This window comes from Mustela erminea, chromosome 16, assembly GCF_009829155.1.
Source record: "Mustela erminea isolate mMusErm1 chromosome 16, mMusErm1.Pri, whole genome shotgun sequence".
NCBI classification, from domain to species: domain Eukaryota; kingdom Metazoa; phylum Chordata; class Mammalia; order Carnivora; family Mustelidae; genus Mustela; species Mustela erminea.
The window spans coordinates 59,165,784-59,184,141 of NC_045629.1; the positions used below are offsets into that span (position 1 = coordinate 59,165,784).

The following is an 18,358-nucleotide window of genomic DNA, read 5'->3' on the forward strand; positions in this document are numbered from 1 at the left end:
TTAGGATTCAGCTCATGTGTGACTTTCATAAGGAAGACTTCCCTGATCTCTCTTTGTAACCAGGTCAGATGTGCTGCCATGCTGTGCTCACAGCTCTGTTTTTATTTCTAGCAATGGACCTTACTTGTCCTTATCCCATCTGATTATAAATTCTCTAAAGGCAAGAACCATATTGAATTCATAGTTAGTGCAGGACCAGGCATATAATTGTACTTTTGAATGCCTGAAAAAAAAAAAAAAGAAGGCATTATACCATCTCTTCTATTCTAATACTTTCGCCAAATATGTTTATTCTTAGGGTCTTATTATTATAATTAACTGTCATTGCGCGCTCACTGTATGCCTTAGTGGAAAAGATCAAGAATGCTGCATTGGTCCAATTATAAAATAAGTAAGTCATGGGTATAGCATGATGATATAGTTAGCAATACTGTCTTGCATTTTTGAGAATTACTAAGAGAGTAAATCTTAAAATTATTTATCATAAGAAAGAAATCATAAACTGTACAGTGATGGATGTTAACTATACTTATTGTGGTGAACATCTCACAATATATAAAAATATCAAATAATTATGTCGTACACCTGAAACAAATATGTCTATTTTACCTCAACTAAGAATACTGTATTAGTACTATGGCTAGTACTCCCAAATTTAATGATTTACCTTTCAAATTTCTAAGGCTCCAGAATAATGGGCTTTACACACACCATAGATATCTTTACCAAGGACCTATTATTTCATCTTTAGATTTATTTGATTCCATCCTGGAAGCTTTAGGGAGAAAGGGGAGGATAAATTGGAATGTTTTTCCACTAGTAATATGCCTAAAGGAAATATGAGAGCTTCAGCCAGAAAAGCATTCAGACAGAAAGGACAGCAAGTGCAAAAGTCCTGAGGCAGAAGTGTGAACTAGTGCTTTCAAGAAACATCTAGGAGGCATCTGTGGCCCAAAGAATGTAGTAGAGAGGGAGAATAATAAAGGGGTTAGAGTATATATAGGCAAGTTAAGGAGCTTCGTATTATAATATCTGTGGCGTTAACTCAGATTTAGAAATCCAATGGTGGATTTTGATATAATTTGACATATGTTTTTATTTATTTATTTGTTTGTTTGTTTGTTTTTTAAAAAGATTTTGTTTATTTGTGTATTTATTTATTAAGAGAGAGAGTGAACATGTGAGCAGGGGAAAGGACAGAGGGAGAGGGAAAGAGAGAATCCCAAACAGACTCCAAGCTGAGCGCAGAGCCCAACACAGGGCTCGATCCATGACCCAGAGACCATGACTGGAGTCAAAATCAAGAGTCAGACGCTCAACCAACTGAGCCACTCTGGAGTGGCTGACATATCTTTGAAAGATTACTTTGTCGTGTTCATGAGAGGTTTTATCAAGAAATAAGGGAAAGAGAGAAACTAGCCAGGAGAGAGGCTAAGAGATAAGAAATGGCTAGTGCCCTAGCTCAGGCTAGAGGTGTGTTTATGTAAACAACTATAATGCCATTAGATGAAATAAATCAAATAATGAATATTAAGGAAAAATATAGAATCTGTCACTAGTTGTGTTTCATTACCTTTACATAATATTGAGTCATTTTATGGATAAGAATAATAGGACTTCTACTTTAATCCAGTATGTCCACAGATAACTAAAGTAACACAGAGTTTCAACAGATACTTTTCAAGGTATGAGAAATAAATAGGGAAAAAATTATTTTCCAAACACCTTCTTTTTTTTTTTTATCACAAAGTACATTGCAGTTACAGATATTTTGTTCTGCTATCATTTAATACATGTGACATTCTTATGAGATAAACCGCAGGGTTTCTCATTGCTGAGCAGGACTTACCATAGGATGCTATCATTTTGGATCTACTTCTGACAAATACAATCTCCCAGTGTCCAACATAAGCTCTTGAAAATATTTTCTTTAGATTCAAAATGTACACAATCTTAAACAATGATTAAAAAAAAACCCTATCTTCTAAAATAGACAAACTTTATAAATTCTTAGGGTTCAGTTCAGGTTAAAAATATTTACTGAGAGCCTGCTTGGCTTATATATATAGCTTATGCTATATATATATAGCATAAGCTATATATAGCTTATGCTATATATAGCATAAGACTTTATGAATTTATGGGTAAAACATTATAAGAAAAAGCAAAATATTGCATTTAAAGAGCTTAAAAGAATGGTCATGTTGGTGTTTGCTTTTTTTTTTCCTTTATATTTTTATTTATTTGACAGAGAGAAATCACACCTAGGCAGAGAGGCAGGCAGAGAGAGAGGAGGAAGCAGGCTCCCTGCAGAGCAGAGAGCCAGACTCGGGCCTCTATCCCAGGACTCTGGGATCATGTCCTGAGCCGAAGGCAGAGGCTTTAACCCATTGAGCCACCCAGGAGCCCAGGTGTTTACTTTTATGTAAAAAATAAAATAAAAAACTTTCCTTATTTTGGCACTTAGGGATTATAGTCTAATAGCTCCCTACTCACATACTCTAAAGCAAAGTCTATCAGTCAGTCCAGATTTCCTGCCCATGTTCTCAGAGACAGTAGTCAGTATTTTATTGTAGGGTAAAATAAGGGTACAATATTTTATTGTAGGGTAAGACTTAACATGAAAAGCAGCAGAGCCTGACAATCTAATTCTCAAACGTGAATGAAATTAAAAATAGAGGCATAAGCAAATTAATGTATGACAAAGGCACTTGCTAAAATACACAAAAATAACTTAATTCTGGAATATTGAGGAGAAATAGAAATTAATAGAAGACTCAGCTAAGGAATAGGAAAATAAATGGGAGTGTAGGGCAGGCGACCATTGCTTTAAAATACTTTAAATGGCAATCTACATTATGTTATTTTCTTAGATATCACATGTATAATTTACTTTTATAAAAAATTCAAAATTTATCTTAATTAAAAAATATATCCTTATGAACAACAAACCCTCTGGCTCTATTACACATGCTTTATCCACTAATTTTGACTTTCAAAGTATTAAATTATTAAATCTGAAAGTCAGACAGTTCTGTGTATTTTGGATTTCTATGTAATTACTATGAGGGAAAACAAATAGATATGTGTGAACCGATCAAGAAACTAAAATATATTAAGTTCTCCTTATAAGACAATAACTCCAGACCCAAATGTTGTATTTTTAATTTATTTTTTACATTTTATGTACTTATGTTTTTAAAGTAAGCTCTAGGCATAATATGGGGCTTGAACTCATGACCCCAAGATAAAGAGTTACATGCTCTACCAACTGAGCCAGCCAGAAACCCCAGAGCCAAATGTTTTAAATAAGTTATTTAATATAATTCTCCCAACAACCTTATAAATTATACAATATTATCTCATGCTTAGATACACAAAATAAATTGTGCAAGGTTACATAACTGATTTTAGGTTTTCTCTTGTTTTTAAAATCATTATTTAGAGTTAAATACATACAGTTCTAAAACATGGGCTTTTTCTCATCCTTTCCTATACTAGAAATTATCAGTTGTGGTCATATTTTTAACAGGAATGTATCTTAATATTTTTTTGTCATAATATAAGGTATATCAACAGCATAAGTAATAACTGTTTTCCATACTATCTTGGCATTATGGGTAGAAGTGTAGTCATATCCAACTCACTTGATAGTGAAAATTATTCTTTCTTAAGAAATTTTTAAAACTCTAAACATTTGTGCTATTTTTAGAAGCAAACGTGTAGCCATATCAGAACATTAATGAATCAGATTTAATTGATGTTAAAATGAAAGAAATATACTAATTTCACTAAATATAACATGCAATGCAAAGTGCAATGCATGTTTTCCAGTGCTATGATTCTTTTAAATCACTGAAAATCACATGTATTAATATTATAGTATTTGCCAGGAAATTTACTAGGCCCTCTCTATGGATTGTAATTAATTGCATCTTCACAATAAGCTATTAAATTAGTAACTATGATCCTGTTTTAGAGATTTAAAAATCAAGACTTGGCTTGCCAGAGGTCATAGATACAGTAAAAGGTAAAAGGATTTGAACCCAGGTCTACTCTTCCCTCTGTTTTGTCTGTAGATATGACTATTCAACAAACATGAAATAAACTTAACTAGGTTATATTTGATCCCATGAAATATGTTTGGTTTGGAAGGACCATTTGTATATATTATGGAATATTCCATGCTGAAATTAATATTTCTATGACCTATCAATCTAGAAACCTGTTGGAAAGAAATAGGATTATTTTAGGGAGGCATATTCTTAGTGAATGCATACTCTACTCCAGTTCTCCTGTCTTTTTCAGGTAAGTCATTGAAAACCATGTACTTAATCATTTATCCCAGTGATTAATACCTATCCTTTTGATCTATTGTTTTCTGTAATCTTTTGGTTTTTCTCTGACAGGATTTTGGTTATTTCTTGTCTGGCTCCTGGAAGTTTTCTATGTTATTTTAATGAATTTTTGGATTCTTTTTTTGTAGCTCTGAATTTTAAGACAATATAATCAGTCTTTCTCTTAAGCTTTCTAGAAACTATCCTGTCATCAATTCATTTTTTTCTCTTTGGCAAAATTAAATACAAAGTAATTATTTCTCCTTTTATTCCCTTTTTCCTGATAGATAAAACCATCAATTCAAGAATTAACTGGCTGTTCTGTTATTAACAGAATGACCATTTAATAGATATGTACCTTTTCTTTATTTCTTATTACAACATTTTTCAGTAAAGAATTTCAATTACCCCCATTTAGAGATGAGAGACTCTAGAAAGGTTAAATAACCCATGTGTAAGTCAGAAATCATACGCATATAATACATGAAAATGTTATACAATGAGGAAGAATTACTATGTGCAACAGACACCAAAAATACATACTTTTAATCATCAGGTCAAAATTGTTGCTTTTTTTGCTGAAATTCATAGTAAGAAATATACATTATTTTATAGCAAATATGCACATATACATTGACATGTATATGTACACATATACACACATACACACCATACTGGTATATTCATTGTATTTTATTTATCTCTCTATATGTAGCTGAAGAAAGTCCCACAAAATGATATTTCTCCTTTCTGTGGCCTTTGAATTATAATATTTTTCTTTTTTTAATATATTTATCTTTTATTTTATTTTAATTATTTTATTTTATTCAATATTATATCAATTATAAAAATGTTGGTCATAACCCAGTGATTGGGTTTTATGACTCAATGGTGGTGACCCACAATTTGGAAAATCTTCCCTAGATGATATCATCTTCATGTCAATTTTGTACAATGCATTAGGATCATTCAGCTGACTACAAAGCCTGTGGTAACTTTCCACAGTGATATCACTGTTTCTCTCTCCTTACTGAACTTTTTTTTTTTTCCCACTATATCTCTGTCCTTGTAGAGTCGCAGGCAAGCGTATGATTTTTCAACATGCAACATTATTTTATTTAGTTACAAAATCCACCTTCAAAAGCTTGAAATAAAAATTTCCATGGCCCACAACTGAACTATACATTGCTTTATTTTAGAATGTCCTGTTTTTCATTAAAATAATTTTTCATTAAAATAATTTTTAAACCACTGTGTTGGATTTCATACTTAACATTCAGATATGGGTTTTGGATAGGCCATAGGTCTGGAAAACTGGTCTTTGTTTTGGAAAATCCTCTTGGTATTTATCCAGAAATATATATTCATGAATCATTATCATCATCACAACCTGCTCCACTGTTAGCTGGGGACTCCTACAGTTTCCCCTCTTGAGTTCACTGGACAGACTTTTCAGAATTCTGAATGGGCTATTCATTTACTATGGCTAAACGCTTAGCAAATTCCACACCCTATGTGAGGGTGATGTTTTTGTTTCTGGTGCCTCCTCAGTAACTTCCTTAGTCTCAAAAACAGTATCATTCAATATATTTTTCCTAATTTTTTTTTTTTTTTTAAGATCAGCAGCCTTTTCTTGGCTATAATCACTGTCATTTCCTGCATCAAACTGCATCTGATGCCCTGGCTTCCTATAGCTGTGGCAGATATGGTAAGAGAAATGCTAACTTACATGTCTGATATTTTGTTACTGAAACTAATTTTAGGTCTTCCTCCATTTTACTGTGTGCTTGAGTCTTCCCTCCCTGCTAGAGCTGCCTCAACAGGTTCAACATGGTATTCACTTACAGTCAACCTTAATTTTTAGGAAAAAATGTGTAGTTTGGATAAAGATTTCTCACAAGTTCTTGATAATATTTAAATCTCTGCATTTCTCTATTTTATTGAAATGTCACTTTTAGTGTGTTCATTCTTCATTTACTCAACCAATATCTTCTGAGCACCTAATCTTTTCAGGCACTCCTCTAAGTCCTGAACGTAGAATAGAACAGCAATACCCTTATGCTCAGAGAGCTCACTTACAATAATGTGTGAAGTGCTTTAGAGACATCTGGGAATATAAGCACTTTTCCAAAACCATTTCGTTAATGAATCCAATTTAAATATCCTTGATAAAGTCTCTGGCTTTATGGTCTATTTCATACTTGTAGCTTGAATGCAAAATGATTGATTTTTAAAAATATAGAAATGGCTTTAAATGATTCTTGATTCTGTCTAATAAAAAAAACTCAGCAAAAAAAAAAAAATGTTTTTACCATGACAACTTGGTAAGGCTCTATTCCATCCAGGTCTTCCATCATCTCCCATGATGCAGGTGAGTGTCGAATAACCTTGAAGAACATAACCAGCATCACAATAATAGGTGACTGTTGACCCTAATTTATAATCCATTCCAAGTCTGGTGCCATTCATTATATTGCCTGGATCAAAGCAGGATTCTCGAAGTTTTGCTGAAAAACAGTGTTGATACAAAATGAATTGTTTTAGGATCCTATTTTCTTTGAATCCTTTAATATTTCTTTATTTATACCTCTAGACAGATGGGAAAGTACCAGCATCCTTTCTGTTACTGTTTGAGGGTCAAAGTATAAAGTAGCCCATAATCATACCTGATATTTTGCTAATTCATATTGATGAGTAAGAATATAAAATTTTTCATTGGTCTTCTCATTAAGATTAGCATCTAATGTACAAACATAGGGTTTTAGAGTTTGTTATATACTGTTATGTGCTATAATCCATGCATAAATATTTCAAAATATTTTAGAAAAGAAGGGCTTACTTATTTAATATTGCTTTATGCATTGCATGGAGCACTGTGTGTTATATGCAGACAATGAATCATGGAATATCAAAAACCAATAATAAATAAATAGATAAAGTTCTTCTCCCAAATAATGTACACTCATTCCATGTGACTGAACTGGGAAATGATACTACTGCCTATGTTGAGCTCAGTTCATTTTACCACTGGGAGTAAAGTAAAAGAAACTTTTCTCTGCCCTGAAATCATTTCTTGTGATCCATCTCTTCTAGTCAGTCCCCTCTTTCTATCATAGGTCTTCCCATTATCAAACAGTAGCAAAATTTTTATGACATACAGACCATGAGCTCTTGGGATAGAGAGTTTATGCTAAAGTCAAGTACATTTATTTACCTATTTATTTTTAAGATTCTATTTATTTATCTGTCAGAAAGGAAGAGAGAGAGTGTGCAAAAGAGCACACAAGGAGGGAAAATGGCAGACAGAGGAAGAAGCAGGTTCCCTGCTGAGGAAGGAGCCCTATGCAGGATTCCATCCAAGGACCCTGGGATTATGATCTGAGCCAAAGACAGATGCTTAACTGACTGAGCCACCTAGGCATCCAAAAGTCAAGTACTTTTACAGCTAACACTAAGAGACAAATTGAATATTAAGTCCATTCACAATGAAGGAACTAAAAGTTTTCTGTATGCCCAGATAGTGAACTAAAGAGAGTGACAGGAAGGAAGAGTCAAGATGGCGGAGAAGTAGCAGGCTGGGATGACATCAGGGAGCAGGAGATCAGCTATATAGCTTATCAAACCATTGCGAACACCTACAAATCCAACAAGAGATCAAAGAGAAGAAGAGCAACAATTCTAGAAACAGAAAACTGACCACTTTCTGAAAGGTAGGACTGGCAGAGGATTGAGTCCAAAGCAATGGGAAGATAGACCTCGGTGGGAGGGGCCAGCTCCCGGCAAGTGGCAGTGCAACAGAGCACAAAATCAAAACTTTTAAAAGTCTGCTCCACTGAGGGACATCGCTCTAGAGGCTAAACCGGGGTGAAGCCCATGCAGGGTCAGCGTGGCCCCACATCCTGCAGGGTCACAGAAGGATTGAGGATGTCTGAGTGTCACAGAGCTTGCAGGTATTAGAGTGGGGAAGCTGCCTACAGAGACAGAGCTGAGGAGTGAGCTCTCAACTCGGGGTTACCTTGAACTGTAATCCATGGCACAGGCTACTGCTCTGTGAATGAAGTCCCCACAAGATCCGGGGAGACACCCCCTGGGGGAGCTCAGAGATCTGTGGGGTTTGGAGACTCCAGGAGGAGCTGTGTGCCAAAGACAGAGATGCTTGGTCACAGGCTGGGTGAGGTTGGAACATGGCCGGAGGCGAGGGAGACAGGAGTGATTGAATGCTTTTCTCTGAGGGCGCACTGAGGAGTGGGACCCCAAGCTCTCGGCTCCTCTGGGCCGGGGAATGGGAAGCTGCCATTTTCATTCCTGTCCTCCAGAACTCTACGGAGAGCATTCAGGGAACAAAAGCTCCTGAGAGTGAGCCCGAACGCATTACTTAGCCTGGCCTCTGGTAAGGGCGGTGCAATTCCGCCTTGGGCAAAGATACTTGAGAATCACTACAATAGGCCCACCCTCCAGAAGATCAACAAGAAATCCAGCCAAGACCAAGTTCACTTCCCAAGGAGAACAGCAGAATTCCAGAGGAGGAGAAAGCAAACCATGGAATTCATGGCTTTCTCCCCATGATTCTTTAGTCTTGCAGTTAATTAATTTTTCTTTTAATTTTATTTTTTTCTTATTTTTTTAACTTTTACCCTTTCATCTTATAACTTTTTTAAACTAGTTTATCTTAACAATACCTTTCATAAAAAAATAATAAAAATCTTTTTTGAACCTTCATTATTATAGTCAAATTTTATCCTTCATTGTATCTAACTTTATTTTTTGTATACACAGAGGGTTTTTTCTTCTAAAAAATTTGGGATACAACTACTTCTAATAGATCAAAATGTACCCTATATCTTACTCCGGGCTTGTTCTAGTCTCCAGCCTGAGCAAATTCTCTCTACTTTTTTTCTTTATTCTCCCAACCAACTTACTCATCAACTCCTTTTTTAGAAATTAAAAAAATTTTTTTTCACCTTTATAGGCATATTCCATCCCTTCATTCTGTTTACCTTTATATATGTTTTTAATTCTTTAAAATTTTGGGAGGTAGTTTCTTCTAAGAGACCAAAATACTCCCAAAATTAAGTGGGTGACCCCATTCTAGTCACCAGTCTAATACACACACACACACACATATATATATAATATAAAAAAGAATATATATATTCTTTTTTATATTTTTTCTTTATTTGTTTTCTTTTTCTAATTTTTTTTTCTGAACTTCTTTTTATCCCCTTTCTTCCCCCCACGATTTGGGTTCTCTTCTGACTTGGTTAAAGCACATTTTCCTGGGGTCTTTGCTGCCCTTTTAGTATTTTATTTGCTCCTTCATATATTCTTATCTGGACAAAATGACAAGGTGGATAAACTCACCACAAAAGAAAGAACAAGAGGTAGTAACGAAGGCTAGGGACCTAATCAATACAGACATTGGTAATATGTCAGATCTAGAGTTCAGAATGATGATTCCCAAGGTTCTGGCTGGTCTCGAAAAAGGCATGGAAGATATTAGAGAAACCCTCTCCAGAGAAATAAAAGCCTTTTCTGGAGAAATAAAAGAACTAAAATCTAACCAAGTTGAAATAAAAAAAGGTATTAATGAGGAGCAATAAAAAAATGGAAGCTCTTACTGCTAGGATAAACGAGGCAGAAGAAAGAATTAGTGACATAGAAGACCAAATGACAGAGAATAAAGAAGCTGAGCAAAAGAGAGACAAACAACCACTGGACCATGAGGGGAGAATTAGAGAGATAAGGGACACCATAAGATGAAAAAACATTAGAATAATTCAGATTCCAGAAGAAGAAGAAAGAGAGAAGGGAGCAGAAAGAATTATTGGAGAGAATTATTGTAGAGAATTTCCCTAATATGGCAAAGGGAAGAAGCATCAAAATCCAGGAGGTACAGAGAACCCCCCTCAAAATCAACAAGAATAGGTCCACACCCTGTCACCTAATAGTAAAATTTATAAGTCTTAGTGACAAAGAGAAAATCCTGAAAGCAGCCCGGGAAAAGCAGTCTGTAACATACAATGGTAAAAATATTAGATTGGCAGCGGACTTATCCACAAACACCTGGCAGGCCAGAAAGAACTGGCATGATATATTCAGAGCACTAAATGAGAGAAATATGCAGCCAAGAATACTATATCCAGCTAGACTATCACTGAAAATAGAAGGGGAGATAAAAAGCTTCCAGGACAAACAAAAACTGAAAGAATTTGCAAACACCAAACCAGTTCTACAGGAAAGATTGAAAGGGGTCCTCTAAGCAAAGAGAGACCCTAAAATAGTAGACCAGAAGGGAACAGAGACAATATACAGTAAGAGTCACCTTACAAGCAATACAGTGGCACTAAATTCATATCTCTCAATAGTTACCCTGAATGTAAATGGGCAAAATGCCCCAATCAAAAGACACAGGGTATCAGAATGGATAAAACAAACAAACAAACAAACAAAAAACCACATCAAAATGCTGCCTATAAGAAACTCATTTTAGACCCTAAGACACCTGAGATTTAAAGTGAGGGGGTGGAAAACAATTTATCATGCTAATGGACATCAGAAGAAAGCTGGGGTGGCAATTCTTCTATCAGATCAATTATATTTTAAGCCAAATACTATAATAAGAGATGAGGAAAGATACTATGTCATACTCAAAGGGTCTGTTCAACAAGGAGCTCTAGCAATTTTAAATATTTATGCTCCTAACATGGGAGCAGCCAACTATAAAAATCAATTAATGACAAAATCAAAGAAACACATCGACAATAATACAATAATAGTGGGGACTTTAACACTCCCCTCACCAAAATGGACTGATCATTCAAGCAAAAGATCAACAAGGAAATAAGGGTCTTAAATGACACATTGGACCAGATGGACATCACAGATATATTCAGAACATTCCATCCCAAAGCAACAGAATACACATTCTTCTCTAGTGTACACGGAACATTCTCCAGAATAGATCAAATTCTGGGTCATAAATCAGGCCTCAAGTGAAAAAGATTGGGATCATTCCCTGCATATTTTCAGACCACAATGCTGTGAAGCTAGAACTCAATCATAAGAAGAAATTTGGAAAGAACCCAAATACATGGAGACTAAACAGCACCCTTCTAAAGAATGAATGAGCCAACCAGGAAATTAAAGAAGAATTGAAAAAATTCATGGAAACAAATGATAATGAAAACACAATGGTTCAAAATCTGTGGGACACAGCAAAGGCAGTCCTGAGAGGAAAATATATAGAGATACAAACCTTTCTCAAGAAACAAGAAAGGTCTCAAATATACAACCTAACCCTACACCTAAAGGAACTGGAGAAAGAACAACAAAGAAAGCCTAAACCCAGCAGGAGAAGAGGAATCATAAAGATCAGAGCAGAAATCAATGAAATAGAAACCAAAAAAACAATAGAACAAATCAACGAAACTAGGAGCTGGTTCTTTGAAAAAATTAATAAGGTTGATAAACCCCTGGCCAGACTTATTAAAAAGAAAAGAGAAAGGACCCAAATAAATAAAATCATGAATGAAAGAGGAGAGATCACAACCAACACCAAAGAAATATAAACAATTGTAAGAACGTACTATGAGCAACTCTACACCAACAAATTTGACAATCTGGAAGAAATGGATGCATTCTTAGAGACATATAAACTACCACAACTGAACCAGGAAGAAATAGAAAACCTGAACAGACCCATAAACAGGAAGGAGATTGAAGCAGTCATCAAAAATCTCCAAACAAACAAAAGCCCAGGGCCAGACGGCTTCCCAGGGGAATTCTACTAAACATTTAAAGAATTAATTTCTATTCTCCTGAAACTGTTCCAAAAAAATAGAAATGGAAGGAAAACTGCCAAACTCATATTATGAGGCCAGCATCACCTTGATCCCAAAACCAGACAAGGATCCCATCAAAAAAGAGAATTACAGACCAATATCCTTGATGAACACAGGTGCAAAAGTTCTCACCAAAATACTAGCCAATAGGATTCAACAATACATTAAAAGGATTATTCACCATGACCAAGTGGAATTTATTCCAGGGCTGCAAGGTTGGTTCAATATCCACAAATCAATCAATGTGATACAACACATTAATAAAAAAAAGAACAAGAACCATATGATACTCTCAATAGATGCTGAAAAAGCATTTGACAAAGTAACAGCATCTCTTCCTGATCAAATCTCTTCACAGTGTAGGGATAGAGGACACATACCTCAATATTATCAAAGCCATCTATGAAAAACCCACCGCAAATATCATTCTCAATGGAGAAAAACTGAAAGCTTTTTTGCTAAGGTCAGTAACACGGCAGGGATGTCCATTATCACCACTGCTATTCAACATAGTACTAGAAGTCCTAGCATTGGCAATCAGACAACAAAAAGAAATTAACAGCATCCAATTTGGCAAAGAAGAAGACAAACTATCACTCTTTGCAGATGATATGATACTATTTGTGGAAAACCCAAAAGACTCTAATCCAAACCTGCTAGAACTTGTACAGGAATTCAGTAAAGTGTCAGGATATAAAATCAATGCACAGAACTCCGTTGCATTTCTTTACACCAACAACAAGACAGAAGAAAGAGAGATTAAGGAGTCAATCCCATTTACAATTGCACCCCAAACCATAAGATACCTAGGAATAAACTTAATCAAAGAGGCAAAGAATCTATACTCAGAAAACTATAAATAGTACTCTTGAAAGAAATTGAGGAAGACACAAAGAAATGGAAAAATGTTCCATGATCATGGATTGGAAGAACAAATATTGTGAAAATGTCTATGCTACCTAAAGCAATCTACACATTTAATGAAATCCCTATCAAGTCCCATCCATTTTTTTTTTCAAAGAAATAGAACAAATAATCCTAAAATTTATATGGAACCAGGAAAGACCCTGATAGTCAGAGGAATGTTGAAAAAGAAAGCCAAAGTTGGTGGCATCACGATTCCAGACTTCAAGGTTTATTACAAAGGTGTCATCATCAAGACAGTACAGTGCTGGCACAAAAACAGACACATAGATCTATGGGATAGAATAGAGAGCCCAGAAATAGACCCTCAATTCTTTGGTCAACTAATCTTCGACAAAGCAGGAAAGAATGTCCAATGGAAAAAAGACAGTCTGTTCAACAAATGGTGTTGGGAAAATGGACAGCCACATGCAGAAAAATGAAATTGGACCATTTCCTTAAACCACACATGAAAACAGACTCAAAATGGATGAAGGACCTCAATGTGAGAAAGGAATCCATCAAAATCCTTGAGAGAGCACAGGCAGCAACCTCTTCAACCTCAGCCACAGCAACTTCTTCCTAGGAACATCTTCAAAGGCAAGGGAAGCAAGGGCAAAAATGAACTATTTGGATTTCATCAAGATCAAAAGCTTTTGTACAGCAAAGGAAACAGTCAACAAAACCAAAAGACAACTGACAGAATGGGAGAAGATATTTGTAAATGACATACCAGATAAAGGGCTAATATCCAAAATCTATAAAGAGCTTAGCAAACTCAACACCCAAAGAATACATAATTCAATCAAGAAACGGGTAGAGGACATGAACAGACATTTCTGCAAAGAAGACATCCAGATGGCCAACAGACACATGAAAAAGTGCTCCACATCACTCGGCATCAGGGAAATACAAATTGAAACCACAATGAGATACCACCTCACACCAATCAGAACGGCTAAAATTAACAATTACAGACGCTGGCGAGGATGCGGAGAAAGGGGAACCCTCCTACACTGTTGGTGGGAATGCAAGCTGAAACAGCCACTCTGGAAAACAGCATGGAGGTTCCTCAAAAAGTTGAGGACCTCAGCAATTGGACCCAGCAATTGGACTACTGGGTATTTACCCTAAAGATACAAATGTAGTGATCCTAAGGGGCATGTGCACCCGAATGTTTATAGCAGCAATGTCCACAATAGCCAAACTATGGAAAGAACCTGGAAGTCCAACAACAGAAGAATGGATAAAGAAGATGTGGTATATTTATACAATGGAATACTATGCAGCCATCTAAAGAAATGAGAACTTGCCATTTGCGATGATGTCGATGGAACTAGAGGGTATTATGCTTAGCAAAATAAGTCAAGCGGAGAAAGACAGCTGTCATATGATCTCCCTGATATGAGGAAGTAGAGATGCAATATGAGGGGTTAAGGGGATATGAAAAGAATAAATGAAACAAGATGGGATTGAGAAGGAGACAAACCATAAAAGACTCTTAATCTCACAGAACAAACTTAGGGTTGCTGGGGGGAGGGGGTCCGGTAGAGGGTAGTGGGACACACTATAGTACAGTGTGTGTACTGTGGTGAGTTCTGTGAAGTGTGTAAACCTGGCGATTCACAGACCTGTACCCCTGGTGCTAAAAATACATTATATGTTTATAAAGAGAGTGACAGAACATTTTGAAAATACATAGAGAAACAGAAAAATCTGTTCATTCATTTTGGGGAATAAGCTCTAAAACAAACCATTTGTTAACAGATCTAGGCAATGCTTTAATATTTCCATCTTATTACTATTATAGATTCCTTAAGAAATAGTACAAAAATGTAAGGGACATCACAAGTTCAGGATAACAAATGTGATTTTCTACATTAGAATTTATTTTATGTTCATGGGAAGCTAGAAGGTGGGTGTATTTCTGCACATGACTCATGGAATCAGTGGGATTTAAATCAGCAATATCTTAGTGTTTGGCTATCACAGAAATTATTTTATTGTAATATATCCAACTCTGATTAATTAAAGCAGTAGGAATACATATTTCTTCCATTCATAAAACTTTACAGAGTTCAATGTACTTCAACATTCATAGGAAATGTGAAATTTGTGCTTTAGAAAGAATACTATACAAGATTTCTCCCAACTCAACTAAAGAGGAAATGGCAGAGCTAAATATTTAAATGATTTTAATAACTATCAGAGGAATGAAGTTCTGCTTTCCTTCCTTCCTTCTTTTTTTTCCAATAAGTACTTAAAAGCCCATACTACCCAAATAACTGGAAATAAGGCCGTGGACAATCAGAATGTATTCTGGCCAACATGGCATTTACAATTTATTAATTATATTAAATAAGTGCTTGTAACTTTAATGATTATGGCATAAGGGGAATCAGTCAGGAATCTTCCTGAAGACTTGATATCTAAGCTGAGCATCAAGAGAGAAATGAGTGGACCAGCTGAAAGAGAGACAAAGTGCATGAAGGGGATATGTGTGCAAGTCGGGTCAACCTGACACCTGAGATTCAATCCAAAGCTAAGTTATTTGATCATCTTCCAAGTGCACATGCACAGATGCATATACATGAAATTTACACCCTACATATTATTCAGAATTCACGATAAAAAGCAGTTCTCAATCCAACAAACTTTATTTCTTCCTTGGTAAGAAGATTATGCACACAATACCATTTTCCAGAAAGAACCAGCAGCGTTAATACTCAATTTGGTTACTAAGAATGAGACTTCAGTGTTGCAGGAGTTAGATTGTTTATTTTAGAAAGGAAAACTGCACATTGAGCCTTTCCTTAAACAAGCAGGTGAACACAACATAACTGTTAGGCAGAACAGAAACCTAGCATTTACAGCTGGCCTTCGTGAAACTGAGCAAAGCCCCTTGAGGGAAAAGGAAGAAGTGAAATCTCTTTGGCAAGTGATGAATCGTTTGAAAAGTTTGCTTTTTCCTTCTTTAAGGTTTTCCCAATAGTTTCAGTGACTTATCTGTGAATCTATATTGCAAATGTCTTACTTTTTGAGGAAAGGGAAATATGGCTAATAAGTGAAATATGTTGCTTCTGCCACAGTTTTATATTGCTAGCCTCATTTTGAGAGGAGTCATATATCTCATTATTGTGTTTATATACTACATTAGATCCTTGGTGAATAGTTTTCTATGAATAATACTGCCCTTACTTCCAGGTCTGCCATAGCAATTATCTGGAAATTTTGGAAACACCTAGAGAATCCTTATGCAAAGGTCCTTTCTATGGAAAGGAGATTTGCATTTTTGAAAAAAAAATTGTGAGGCAGACAGGTTGATAGTATTATTTTTATGAGTAATTAAGTTTATTTGCTTTCATAGTAGTTTGCCTACTGAATGGATCCTCAGCAAAATACTCCTTGCCTTCTGTTCTCCAAATAGAGCATATAAGATGTCTGCTGCAAGACAGAAGTAAGCATAAGCAATAAAACATATCTTATCTATGGGTTGTTTTTTTTTTGATATTTTATTTATTTATTTGACAGAGAGAGAGAGAGATCACAAGTAGGCAGAGAGGCAGGCAGAGAGAGACACAGAAGCAGGCTCCCTGCTGAGCAGAGAGCCTGATGTGGGGCTCTATCCCAGGACCCTGGGATCATGACCTGAGCTGAAGGCAGAGGCTTAACCCACTGAGCCACCCAGGCGCCCCTTACACATGGTTTTTAAAGAAATTTTTTTTTTAAAGATTTTATTTATTTATTTGACAGAGAGAGATCACAAGTAGGCAGAGAGGCAAGCAGAGAGAGAGAGAGAGAGATGAGGAGGAAGCAGGCTCCCCGCCAAGCAGAGAGTCCGATGCGGGACTCAATCCCAGAACCCAGAGATCATGACCTGAGCTGAAGGCAGAGGCCCAACCCACTGAGCCACCCAGGCACCCCTAAAGAAATTTTTATAAAGCATTTATTTTTCAGAATTTTTCTACAGGCAATTAAAAGTATCCTACATGCTTATTTTAATGAAAAAAAAAAGTGGCATTAGAAAGCCATAAAGATTTCTGTGCCTTGAAGATTCTGTTGGAAAAATGAAAGCTTTACTATGCTTATTTCTACTTTGTTCCTGAAAATAGACAGGTGTTGAGATAATATGGCCTATCTCTAACACTATGAAGTTTCTTTTATCATAGTTTGCACAAGACATGGTGATAATTCTATTTGTTGAATTCGTAGGTAATGACTGATTTATAAATACATTTTTTTTTTCTAAGAGAAGAAGAACCATCAATATTTTTATTGTTAAAAGGAGATTACTTTAGGGCAACTGCGTGGCTCAGTTTGTTAAGCATCTGCCTTGGGTTCAGGTCTGATCCCAGGGTCCTAGGATAGAGCCCCACATCTGACTCCCCACACAGTGCAGAGCCTGCTTCTCCCTCTGCCTGCTGCTCTGCCTACTTGTGATCTTTCTGTCTCTCAAAAATAAATAAATAAAATCTTTTAAAATTGGGGGATGTTTACTTCAAAATTTGTTCCCACATAATGCTGTATGCTCACGAAGGGACCATTATTATGAATGTCTGTGTATTATGTCTGTGTATAATCCAAAGTAGTTATAAAAAAAAAAAAGTAGTTATGTATTATTTTTGGTTTTGAAGGATGACCAGAGTATATAATATCCACCTGCCTGTTATTTCCAAGACAGTGGCAATGTGTGCATGGGTATATACCAGCTAGCATGAATTCAGCAACTAAGAACTAAGCACCCTTCAAATGTATATGCATTATATTTCCCTCATCTGATCATAACCAGTCCCAAGAGGCCTCCCTATTGTAAGTGTAAGAGTTCATCTAAGGCCAGATGTCCCAAGGTACTTTAGAGAATAAGGATAAGCCATACATGTATCTCTTTTATTTTGGAAAGTATTTCTGCAATGAAAATTAAATGATTGCCCCCAGAACACCTCAGGGTAACATTGCAATGTAATAAGTTGTTCTTTGAAAAAAATATATCTTAACTTAAATTGGTATGTTAATTTAGAATGTAATTTATGAGACTGTTAAGGTTCTTGGAGCAGGTGGCTAACTTACACCATATATAAACAACTGGTCATAAGTCTTCCGCTGTACATATTGGTGTCTATAAATTGGTATCCCCTGCCAGCTAAAGCACCAGCTGCCAGGAGGTCCTCTTCAGCAGCACAAAACTGTGTATATTCTCTCTCCATCAGAATCAATATATCTTGTTAAAAGAATACAAATATTACTACTATATGAGTCATTTGTATAAATGTTATAATT

The 18,358-nt window shown here is 35.7% G+C and overlaps 1 protein-coding gene across 5 annotated transcripts in view; it reads right to left on the reverse strand.

The window, feature by feature from the left end:
• CSMD3 (CUB and Sushi multiple domains 3) overlaps positions 1-18,358 on the reverse strand; it is a 1,246,643-nt gene that overhangs the window by 247,704 nt on the left and 980,581 nt on the right. For all 5 annotated transcript variants that reach the window (XM_032316321.1, XM_032316320.1, XM_032316319.1 and 2 more), the window contains one exon: positions 6,650-6,844. In XM_032316321.1, coding sequence (XP_032172212.1) covers positions 6,650-6,844 — 195 coding nt within the window. The remainder of the gene's footprint in view (positions 1-6,649; positions 6,845-18,358) is intronic.